The sequence below is a fragment of the Elephas maximus genome, chromosome 19 (assembly GCF_024166365.1).
Source record: "Elephas maximus indicus isolate mEleMax1 chromosome 19, mEleMax1 primary haplotype, whole genome shotgun sequence".
NCBI lineage: Eukaryota > Metazoa > Chordata > Mammalia > Proboscidea > Elephantidae > Elephas > Elephas maximus.
Window position 1 is genome coordinate 44,829,041 of NC_064837.1, and position 11,256 is coordinate 44,840,296.

An 11,256-nucleotide genomic window follows, 5' to 3' on the forward strand; every position below is an offset into this window, starting at 1 on the left:
TTCTGCCACCTGCAAGCCCCCTAGCCACCTTGACATGCATGGATCTTGGGCCACATAGTTCCCAGCATGGTTCATGGTCTTTCTGGGCCTCCCCCTGTCCAAGAGTTGACCTGAGCCCCTGGAGCGGGTGATTACAGAAGCTAGAAAAACCCTGCAGATGGGCAAGGGCTGGACGCAGAGCTTGCAAGTGGATTGGGCGGGGGGGGGGGGGGGTTGCAATCTAAGAACAATGGGGAGCACTCCCAGCTCCCTGTTGGACACACACACACAGAGAGCAGTTGAGGTCTGGGCTGGGCCTGTGCCAGGTCCCAAGTGTTATAGAGAGGGTGGAAGGGATGAGGAGATGGGGTCTGCTTCCCATGGCTCTTCCCAGCTGAGTCCCGTTTCTAGAGAAAGTTCCCAGACTGACCTCAGGAATAAGAAACTGGACACCTGGTCTTGCCTAGTGAAGCTGGGGAGTCCAAAACAGTAATCCCTCAGCCTGGGAGGGGCTGCATCTAGGAACTCTAGCCAAGCTTTGGCTCCCTAGGACCTAATGGACACTGGAGTTGGGACCAGAAAACCACCCCGAATTTGTGGAGCTTTTGCACCCTCATGTCCTACTCTGCCTGATTTTGGGAACCCCTCTGGGTAGCATGCTGTCTGCCTTCTGTGTTCTTCATACCTCATCCTGCTCCCATCAAAGCAGCTCAGAGCTGCCTGGAACCAGAGGACTGGCCGCCCATTGCTCTCCTGAGGTCAATTCACTCTGACTTGGGCAGACAGCTTCCTTACCTAGACATATGCCACCTAGCACGCAAGCCACAGTTAGCTAGAAGTGAATGATCGCTAAGACTCCTCCCAATCACAAACACTAACTGACTAGTTTGGGTAACTAGGGAATTCAGGGCTTCCTGATGTTCAAGAGAAGAAGGGAGAAAGGGGGAGTCCCATATATCCTCTAACTAATGGTTTAATAAGAGAAAGCTTTTCTATCTTTCTAAGCTTCTAGGTCCTGAGCCCCTGGTGTTAATTTCCACACAGTAGCCTTGAAGATTGGAATCTCCTTTCAACCCTCCCCCACCATATAAGTAAATGTGAGGGGGAGAGCAAGGTGAGGAAGGATTTCTGGCATCAGGGGTCAACAGTGGCTACGATACCCACCAATCATAATCCACTAACCCGCTGCCTTCGAGTCAATTCCGACTCATAGCGACCCTATAGGGTAGAGTAGAACTGCCCCATAGAGTTTCCAAGGAGCACCTGGTGGGTTCGAACTGCTGACCTTTTGATTAGCAGCCGTAGAACTTAATCACTATGCCACGAGGGTCTCCCATGGGGAGGGACCAAATACAAGTTTTCATTTTTTGGTTGGTAGGTGATTTTCCAATTTAAGGTAAAGAATTTTACCTCTCAGAACTTTTAGATAACCTCTGAAGAAGTCTAGAGGAGAAGAACTAGTTTAAACCCAAGTGACCCAGAGCTTAAACAGATTAGGAGCCCAGAATTCTACTCTAAGCTGGAATCCCACTTTGATGGAGAGGCCCCATGTGTATGGCCCAACATCAGCTTTGGACTATTAGGTTCAGTGCAGACAGGCTGCAGACAACCAGCCAGACTCCTCCAGTCTCAAAATGTATCAGGGTTTTGGCTAAATGGTCAGCCCAGAACCTTAGAGGTCTAACTAGGATGGATTTTCCCCCAGGTCAGAATCCTCAAGGTAGTAACCAGGAACTTCCCAATGCTCATCTCAGGCTGGGGCTGAGATTCGTAAAGGCAGATGGTATGTGTGTATGTGCGCACAATGAGACACTCATGGAGGCAGATAGGTTATTTTCAAGTCTTTATTGAGTCCCAGAGGGATAGTCCTTTGCAGTCACCTTTCCCTCCCACCTTGGTTATGCTCCTTCAAGGGCAGGAATCCATGGGCACCGTGAACAGGATAGACCTTTGTAGAGATGGATTATGGGTCATTTTTCTTTTCTCCACCATAGACACACATACACACACGGGAAATGCCTGCCTTCCTCCGCTACCAACTTTGTTTCTTTGAACAGATAACTCCGTGAGAAGAGAAGGGAAAAACTTTTGCCTCAGGAAGTAGGGAGGTGGTGGGGATAGGAGGAAGAAGGTGGGCCACAAGATTGTCAAGTTTTGAGCCTTTGGAAGGGTCCCAGGTCTCTCAGAAAGGAATATGGGGAATCAGGGCAAAGAATTATACCTCACAAACTCTACTCTGCGCCAACCCTCAAAACCTACAGCCAAACTTGAGGAGTCAGGGCCTTGGGGTTAACATTCCTCTTGATTTAAGGAGTGAAGACTCAGTCTTTTTCCCTAGCAGGGTCTGCATAGCAGCCACAAGAGTAACCAGGTTTACCCTAATAATTCCTGCCTACACCCACATCCCTAAGGGGAGAAAACTGAGATGGAGATGGGAGGAGACTTGTAAGGGATTCAGATTGCTTTCTTGAATGTGCAGGTAAGTTTTTGATAAATTCCCCCATTCCTGAGCCACCCAGACCAGGCCATCCTGGATTCCCCAGGGTTTAGAAAAAAGGACCTCAGAAATTGATGCAAACCCTGAAGGCACTGGCTGCAGGGGATCCAACTGAGGATCCCACTCCAGTTACTCCACCTCCTAATGTCCCTGGGCCAAAGGGCTGGATGGTTCCTCAGGGAATTACAGAGTGAGGGTGGAGGAGGCGATCTCCCTTGCCAATCTGGATTCATTTCATGGACTATTTCAGAGGCCAGGTCGTGGGCTGGGTTCCCTCAAGGCCCTAATAACCACACCCGGCCCTGGATCTAGATCTGAGTGGAATAACCACCCGCCAGCCCAGAGTCCTCTTCCTGGCTTCTTCCACGATGCTTCTCCACACCAAGGTCCTCACCCTCTCACAGGCTCCCCTCCCTCCTCCCTGCCCTCACCGACTCTCTGCCTGAAGTGAACCCTGATGGAGCCTTAGAAAGCTGCTAATCTAGCCCTCCCCTACTTGACGGAGTGCAGAAAAGTGAGGCAGAGAGGGAAAATGACTTGCCCAGCACGCCAAACCAGACTAGAATCTGGCCTGAACCTGAGGTCTTCTAGGCCCAAAATTCCTAATAGCTTGGGCTGGATCCGGGCTGGGTTTCTTTGGATTGAGTGCCAGGTGTGCGTGACAGAGGTGGACTCCCTAGCAAAGCCCAGGGTCAGGGGAGGAGGACGGTGACCCTGGGACTAGACTTCCATCCATCTCAGCACACAAGGCAGGCCGTGAGTGGCCGGGTTGTAGCTGGAGCTGTGGGACCAGAGAGAGCGGGTGCTTCGGACCCGGGAGGTTCTTGATTTCTGTTCAGCAGCCCCCGATCTTGGCCCCCTTCCTCACTCCCACCTTCGCTCCCTCTGCTCCAGACCCCACTCACGGTTCTCGGTGCTGGGCTAAGCCTCCGCCAGCTTCTCGGCGCCATCCTGGCGGGCGGTAGCCGCTGGTGGTTGGAGAGCGCCCCTCCACAGCACCCCAGCTTCAGACTGCTCCCCAGATCCACTTGTTCCGCGGGTTTGACGCCATGATTGGCTCCCTCGACCTCCACCTCTGAGGCACTTTGTTGTGAGATGGTCCTAACTCCGAGGATGTCGCAGAGCTGCCCGGGCTGGGGAGACCGCCGGGGCTTGACGTTGGCCTGCTGATCGGCCTTGTCTCTACCCTTCTGAGCTCTTGTAGCCCCCGACCCCGCTGCCAATTTGTCCAAAAGATTTTCCTGTAAGGCCAGCAGAAGTCCCGCCTGACTTCATGCTGCTCAACCCTAGTCGGGCCTCGCGGTTCTGCGCGAGGCAGACAAGGGCGGGTGACGCTGCTCCAGGCCGCCCAGCCAAACGCAGGCTCCAGCCGGCCGAGAGCTGCTGCCCGCCAGGCCCTTCCCAGCTTTCAGAGAAGAACAATGGAAAATTGTGCGAGAGAGTCGGAAAGGAAAAAGACGTGCGTGTTGTGGGAGGAAGGGGACAGAGAAAAGTGAAACCGATATAAGGGAGAGAGAAAAAAGAAAGAAAGAGATGAGAGGAAAAGACAGGAAAGGAGAAGGAAGGAAAAAAAGAGGAAACGAAATAAAGACAAAGAACGAGAAATAAAAAATAGTGTAAGTGACAGAGGAAAAAACCCAAGGAAAAATAAAGGCCGACCAAGGGAGAAGAGAGCCAGAAAGTAAGTGAAAAAGAGAAAAATTAAAGAAATTAAGAAAGAATACAGACGAAAGCAGGAGAATTAAAACGGAAAGAATGTAAGGCAGAAAGAAAAACACACACATAAAAAAGGAAAAGAAAGTACCAAGAAACCAAAGGTAGATAAGAGAAAATACAGACGGAAAGAAAGATCGGAAGAAGAAAATAGAGCACACCCAATTAGGCCATTTCAACAAAACACGAGAGAAGCTAAGCGACTCCAAGTCAGGCCCGGGTGCGAGACCCAAACCCTACAGAGAAGGAAACATTGAGGCTGCAAATAAATTCGAATTTTTCATCACCACTAACACGAGGGCCGCCAAGGTTGCGATCACATTGTTCCGGTTAGGAGAACAAAGGCAACTGGTATTCGCTTAGCTTTACAAAAAAAATAAAACACAATTTAGCAAATGCCCCACGTGGGACAGGTGGGCGCTTCTCGCCCCCTCCCTCTCGTTGGCGGGTCCAAAGCCCGGGCGGGGGCGGGAGCGGGAGCTGACACCGAGGTGCCAAGTCCCCGTGGCCGGAACCCCCCGGGGCGCCGCAGCCGCACTCAAAGGCCGGGCTGTAAAGGTCACAGGCAGTCTTTGGGGGCCGCGCTGAAAGGGCTCCCGGAGGTAAACAGACTCTTAAATTTCAACTTGGCCTTGACCTTCCTCCCAGGTGTCTGGCCGGTATGTAAAGGAGCATGTTGAGGCTTTCAGCGCTTTTGGTCCGGTCAGTAAGAAGGTGGAGGGGGGCTGTGACTCTGGGAGGGCCTGCCTGGGGTTTTCCAGAGGGACACAAAGGAGACTTTGGTACTAGGGGGAAGGGCAGGCGCAGCCTAGGCGGGCTGGGAGGTCAGGATGCCTGGACTGTGCAGTAACTTTGGCCCTGAACTCAGAAAAGCCCCAGAGAAGGCTTAAAGACTCATGAACCTCAGTTTCCGCATGTGGGTACTTCAGGCCTTCTCAGAGCTGAGAAAACACATCAATAATAACTAGTATCCAGAAAAAGATGAAGAACATTTCCAGTACCCCAGAAGGCTCTCTTATCTCCACTGACAGTCAGGAGTCCCTATCCCCAGGGTAATCTCTATTCTGACCTCTATCACCATGGATTAATTTTGCCTGTTCTTAAACTTTATAGAAATTTAATTATATGAAAGTTACTCTTATTGTGTCTGATTTCTATCACTCACATATCTGTGTGATTCCTCCATGTTATATGTAGCAGTAGTTTATTCTTTTTTATTGCTATGTAGTGGAAACTCTATGGGGCAGTTCTACTCTGTCCTATAGGGTCACTATGAGTTGGTATCACTTGAGGGCACTGGGTTTTAGGGCTCCATTGTTTAATTATAGCACCCTTTATCTATCCATTCTCCTGTTAATGGACATTTGGGTCATTTCTAATTTTGAGTTATTATGAATAAAGCTACTGTGGGCATTCTAGTACTTGCTTTTTGATGAAGAGAAACAAGAATTCCTCTGGGTTATATATTCAGGATTGGAATTGCTGGGTAATAGGGTATAACTACGATTATTTATTATTTAGAAAATTATTCATGCCATTTATATGCCAAAAAACAAACAAATCCTTTCCCTTCGAGTCAATTTAGACTCATAGTGACCCTTTAGGACAGAGTAGAACTGCCCTATAGGGTTTCCAAGGAGTGCCTGGTGGATTCAAACTGCCAACCTTTTGATCATCAAGGTTTTTGTATGTATATGCACACTCATATATGTTCTAGCAACACATATCAACATATACATGATATTAATATTTGAACTGTGGAAATGCTGTAGGTAGCCACCATCTATAAAGTAAAAAACAAGTGAAAATTTCTTAACCTTCAAGTAAAAACCCTGGTATGTCTGCCTTTTATAATTAAACAAGCAAACGGCTATGGTGGGAAGCTAGAAAGCAGCAGAGATATCTCCATTTTTTCTCACGTTGTTTTCAAATGTGGTAAAACCTAGAAGGAGTCTGTGTTTGGTGCCTTCAGTTATTAGCAATGTTCATTGAAGGTGAGCTACACTCTCCACTACAGGACTACTCTGAGTAACCTCTTAACTCTGGCTTTCCACAAGGTGACTCAAGTTCAAGTTCAGGTTGATGGGAGGTCATAACTATGACCTTGGTGTGGAATGGAGAGGTCTATGTCCTCCCCAGAAAAATGGGGTTCTAGAAAAAGCTGACACAAGGATTTTATTTGAGAGAGGCAGTGAAGGAAACAAAAACAAAAAACAACCCTAAAGACTGATTTGTGAAACAAACCCTTTGAGTCTCCTGAATTGCACTGCACAATAGGCCCCAGCAGAGTGGACTCAAGCAATTCTGCCAACGTTTAGGGCTGCCCCTGCTACCCCATTTTTTTTTTCTTTTAAGGAGATTTAATGTCTAGAGGAGGCAGAAAGGGGATTCTCTGGGCACTCAGCTTGAGTGGGGGTGTACCAGTGCCAGGATCAGTTTCCTGGGTCTCCTGGACCATAGGGGGAAGGCTGCAGGGCAGAGAACTGGACATCTCTATACTTTCTCCTGCATTCTTGAGGTCCAGAATCCCAGCAACCAGTCAATGGCCAGTTGGTCAGACTTGGCTTCCCAGAATTTCTCTCGACCCCAGAAAAAAGAGAAAAGAGATTCTCTTTTCCGATTGGCACATCAGGATTTCATAAAACCATGTTTCATCCCCTCCTTCAGCTTTTCTCTGTCTTTATGCTGCTATCGTTGGATCTTCTCTCTCTTTCTATGAGTCTACGTGTATATTTCTGCCTTGCTGTTTCTCCCCACCCATAAACGGAAATCCAAACCCCCTTTCACAGACCACGTCTGGAGGTACTATTTCCCCCTTCAGATCCGGACGTTGAGAGTCCAGGTCTCAAGTTCTCACGTCTTCTAGGTCAGAGCCCTTGTCCCCCGCCCCTCCCTCTGCCCCACCCCGGAATCAGGGCCTCCAGAGCCTTCAGGGCAGTAGCTTCGGTCCCTAAGGAAGAGACATCCGGGACACTTCCCTGGGGCCTGGGGCAGCTCATTATAGCACATCTGGGACGGGAGGGTCCCCTGGAGTAAATTGGAGTGCTAGTGCTCGGGGCCCAAAGCAAAGGGCTTCCAGAAATACCCCTTAACCCCCATTTCCCAGCCTTCTCTAGCTCCTAAGCATTCCCGGGTTCCTTTTTTAGTCCTGGAGCGGCCGCCCTGCCCCACCCCCGACTCCCCTTCCCCCATGAGATGGACGCTTTATAGAGAAAGCTTTTTTATTCTCTCGTTAAACCTGCCAAAGCGCCGGAGACAGCCAGGGGAAGGACGCGACGGAGGTGGGGCCCAGCTCCTTGTCCGCTCTCCCTAGGTCTCCCCCTTCTCTCCCCGCCTTGGAGCTTGGTCTCTCCAAACTGGACACCGCCTCCCTTTTCTCTCGTGTTGTTTTCAAATGTAATAAATTGAGAAAGAGAGAGAGAGAAGGGGGGGTAGTATTTTCGCAATTTCTGCCCTGGGGATTTTATTAGCTTCTCTCCCCCAGGCCGCAGCCAATCAGCGCGCGTGCCCGGGCCCCTGCGTCTCCTGCGTCAAGACGGCTGGGCCCAGCGAATGCAGGCGCCGTGCTAGCTGGGAGCGATTTAAAACGCTTTGGATTCCCCCGGCCTGGGTGGGGAGAGCGAGCTAGGTGCCCCCGTCTCCCCCACCCCCAACACCCCATGAATCGACCCTCGGCCCCATGGAGCCCGGCAATTATGCCACCTTGGACGGGGCCAAGGATATCGAAGGCTTGCTGGGAACAGGAGGAGGCCGGAATCTAGTCGCCCACTCCCCACTGACCAGCCCCTCGGCGGCGCCTACGCTGATGCCCGCTGCCAACTATGCCCCCCTGGATCTGCCAGGCTCTGCTGAGCCGCCGAAGCAGTGCCACCCATGCCCCGGGGTGCCCCAGGGGGCGTCCCCAGCTCCGGTGCCTTACGGCTACTTTGGAGGCGGGTACTACTCTTGCCGAGTGTCCCGGAGCTCCCTGAAACCCTGTGCCCAGGCAGCCACCCTGGCCGCCTACCCCGCGGAGACTCCAGCGGCCGCGGAGGAGTACCCCAGCCGTCCCACCGAGTTTGCCTTCTATCCGGGGTACCCGGGGCCCTACCAGCCTATGGCCAGTTACCTGGATGTGTCGGTGGTGCAGACCCTGGGCGGCCCCGGGGAGCCCCGCCACGACTCCCTGCTGCCGGTGGACAGTTACCAGCCCTGGGCCCTCGCTGGTGGCTGGAACAGCCAGATGTGTTGCCAGGGAGAACAGAACGCACCGGGTCCCTTCTGGAAGGCGGCATTTGCAGGTAACCTTGCCCTCCCTGGTTCTTAGCGTGGGGCTGTGGACTTGGCTGAGTCTAGCCTGGGAGGAAGACAAGGGAGGCTTGGGACTGGTGAGGAGGCTGGTGAGGAGACTGGTGCCCTTCCATTGGCTGTTAGGACTCTGGAGGATCTAGGCAGCTGGAGGTCCTGGATGGAGGCCCCAAAGGATCAGTGTGAGGATCAGCCTGAGTTGGGTGCTATCTAAAGCCTGCAGGCCAGCAGGCCCCCTCACTTCCCTAGGAAACCCTTAGACAAGCCTTTCCAGAGTTTAGTTCTCTTTGCTGTTGGGTGGGGGTCAGGGTGTCCTCAAGGTCTAATTCTGTACAAAGGCTAAATAACTCTCAATTCAGTGAGTGTGACTGTGTGTGGGGGAGTAGAGGGACTGGAACACAGGTATTGGACGTTCCGTAGGGTAGTGAGGAAACCCTGGTAGCATAGTGCTTAAGAGCTACGGCTGCTAACCAAAAGGTTGGCAGTTTGAATCCATCAGGCGCTCCTTGGAAACCATATGGGGCGGTTCTACTCTGTGCTTTAGTGTCGCTATGAGTCGGAATCGACTTGACAGCAACGGGTTTGGGTTTTGGTTTTTGGTAGGTAGTGAATACAACCCTTCGCTTTCGCTTAGATGAGTTTTTCAGTTTTCGAAGAAAGATTTAGAATTCCTACAACCATGAGTTAGGTGTGTGCATTGGTGTGTGTATGTGTGTGTGTTGGGAGTGAAAGAAGGAACATGATCCCTCCTGTAGAATTCAGTATGAAGGGCCAGGAGTCTGAAAATGTATGTGGTGGCGTGTGTGGTAGGTGTGTTTGCAGACTCGTGTGTGTGAGGTCAGTGATGGGTGACGGTGGCCTTCGGGAGCGGGGAGCCCATGTGTTTGCGAAGCCGGGCTGTAATCAGAGAGCCAGCAGAAAGCTGGGTCTCCTCGTGTGTTTTGGTGGAGCAGGAGTGCCCCTGGGTATGCCTGTAGATGACTTAGCCTCCAGGCTTGTGGGACCTGTGTCCCTCACACCAGCTGGGTGTCTGAGCATGTCTTTCCCTCTCTTCCTTCATCCCACCACCTAGACTCGAACTCACAGCACCCCCCTGATGGCTGCGCCTTCCGTCGGGGCCGCAAGAAGCGCATTCCCTACAGCAAGGGGCAGCTGCGCGAGCTGGAGCGGGAGTACGCCGCTAACAAGTTCATCACCAAGGACAAGAGGCGCAAGATCTCGGCGGCCACCAGCCTCTCGGAGCGCCAGATCACCATCTGGTTTCAGAATCGCCGGGTCAAGGAGAAAAAGGTCCTTGCCAAGGTCAAGACCATCACTACCCCGTGAGGGAACTCCCTGGCTGGGTGGGGGGAGGAGAAGTAGGACTGTCCCAGGGAGAACAGGACCCTGCCAGGGCCAGCCTGGGGCCCAAGACTCTGCTGAGGCGACACCTTTCCCAGGCCACAGCTCCCTGGGCTATTCCTCAGGTGCAAGCTGGGTACCCTGATATGTCTGCTGAGAGTGAGTTAGGCTGACAGTTATCGCCCTTTCCTCCAGGGTCACGCCACTCCAAGGACCTGTCCCAGTCATAATCATTCATCCTGACATTGGCAATAATCACGATAACCAGGTCTAGTTGCCATGATAATTAGCCTCAAATTTTCTATCTAAACATCTGTGGAGCCCTTTGAAACCGCTTTCATGGATTGAGCTGATCATGAATAAACTTGGAAGGAGACCTGTGGCAGGGCAGCTTCCTCTTAGATACCCTTCTCCGTTCACAAAGCCTTGGCCCCCATTGCTGTGCCAGCAGGAAGGCTTCAGGGAGGAGAAAAGGCAGATTCAACTCCGCGGCTGCATTGCTGTTTAGCATTTTTCTAAGATGACAGCTGCCCAGACAGCACCACGCTTGAGGATCCCTCTTCTTCCTTCCGTATCCACCTCTCAAGTAGTACACACAGGTCTCAGAAGCCCCCAACCCCAAATCTTAGATTTTGGAAGTGCGAAGTCATCAGAGCTGCCTAATCTTTCCTCCTTTCCAGATTAATGGAGTTTGAGAAAGTGCCTGGATAGCTCACCAATCCCAAAAGGGAGGAACTGGAAAGATCTCCAAGGCTTCCCTTAACATTCCTGGTAGTTCTGACCTAAGCAGGTTATGGTTCATTGGGCATTTGGGAGCTGCTTGAAACAGATGTTTTTAGCCTTGTGGATGCGGCCCCTCCCAGGCACTCACAGTGGTGACAGCACAAGGGAGTAGTACCCTACCCTGCCCGCAGGCAGCATACCAAGCGCTGTGACCGGGCAGAAGAAGAAGCCAGGAAGCGGCCCCTTCGCCATCTGTCCCTCCTCTGCTCGCCTCCCCCGACACACACATGAGCAGTTGCAGGCGAGCCTCAGGCCTGGGAAGGAGATATCTCAGGCCCTTCTGCAGGTGAAAGAATCGCGGGCAGCAAAGACAAAGGAACCCAGGCGCCCGAAGGGAAGCTGGCCGCAGGCTTCACTTCTTTTTCACTTTCCATTGGTTCCTTCCTCTTACCCTGAATCCCTGGGTGGGTGGCACCAGCTCTGCTTTCTCGGTCCACGTAGGCAGAGACCCTCAGGGAGCAATTCCAGAAACTTGGGGGCAGACCTGCTGTTGGCAGAGCCGGGAACGCGAGAGGAACACGGGGTCTCCGGCTCTGTAGCGGCTCCCTAGTGGCGTGTACCTAGGAGTGGCCCTCCTCGCCTGGGCAGCACAGGAAAGCCACAGGTTTGCGCTGGATTTTCCGCAGCCTGGGCTGGGGGACCCGCAGCCGCGCTCC

General features: G+C 52.2%; 1 protein-coding gene across 1 annotated transcript; it reads left to right on the forward strand.

The window, feature by feature from the left end:
* The first annotated feature begins 7,868 nt into the window (after positions 1-7,868).
* HOXB13 (homeobox B13) lies at positions 7,869-9,802 on the forward strand. Its single transcript, XM_049858934.1, has 2 exons — positions 7,869-8,469; positions 9,549-9,802. The coding sequence occupies exons 1-2, from the start codon at positions 7,869-7,871 to the stop codon at positions 9,800-9,802; spliced, it is 855 nt and encodes a 284-aa protein (XP_049714891.1).
* The last annotated feature ends 1,454 nt before the right edge of the window (positions 9,803-11,256 follow it).

Coding starts and splice junctions, on each gene's coding strand:
- HOXB13 (XM_049858934.1), top strand. CDS start 7,869: ATGGAGCCCGGCAATTATGCCACCTTGGACGGGGCCAAGGATATCGAA. Junction 8,470..9,548: donor CTGGAAGGCGGCATTTGCAG/GTAACCTTGCCC, acceptor CCCACCACCTAG/ACTCGAACTCACAGCACCCC.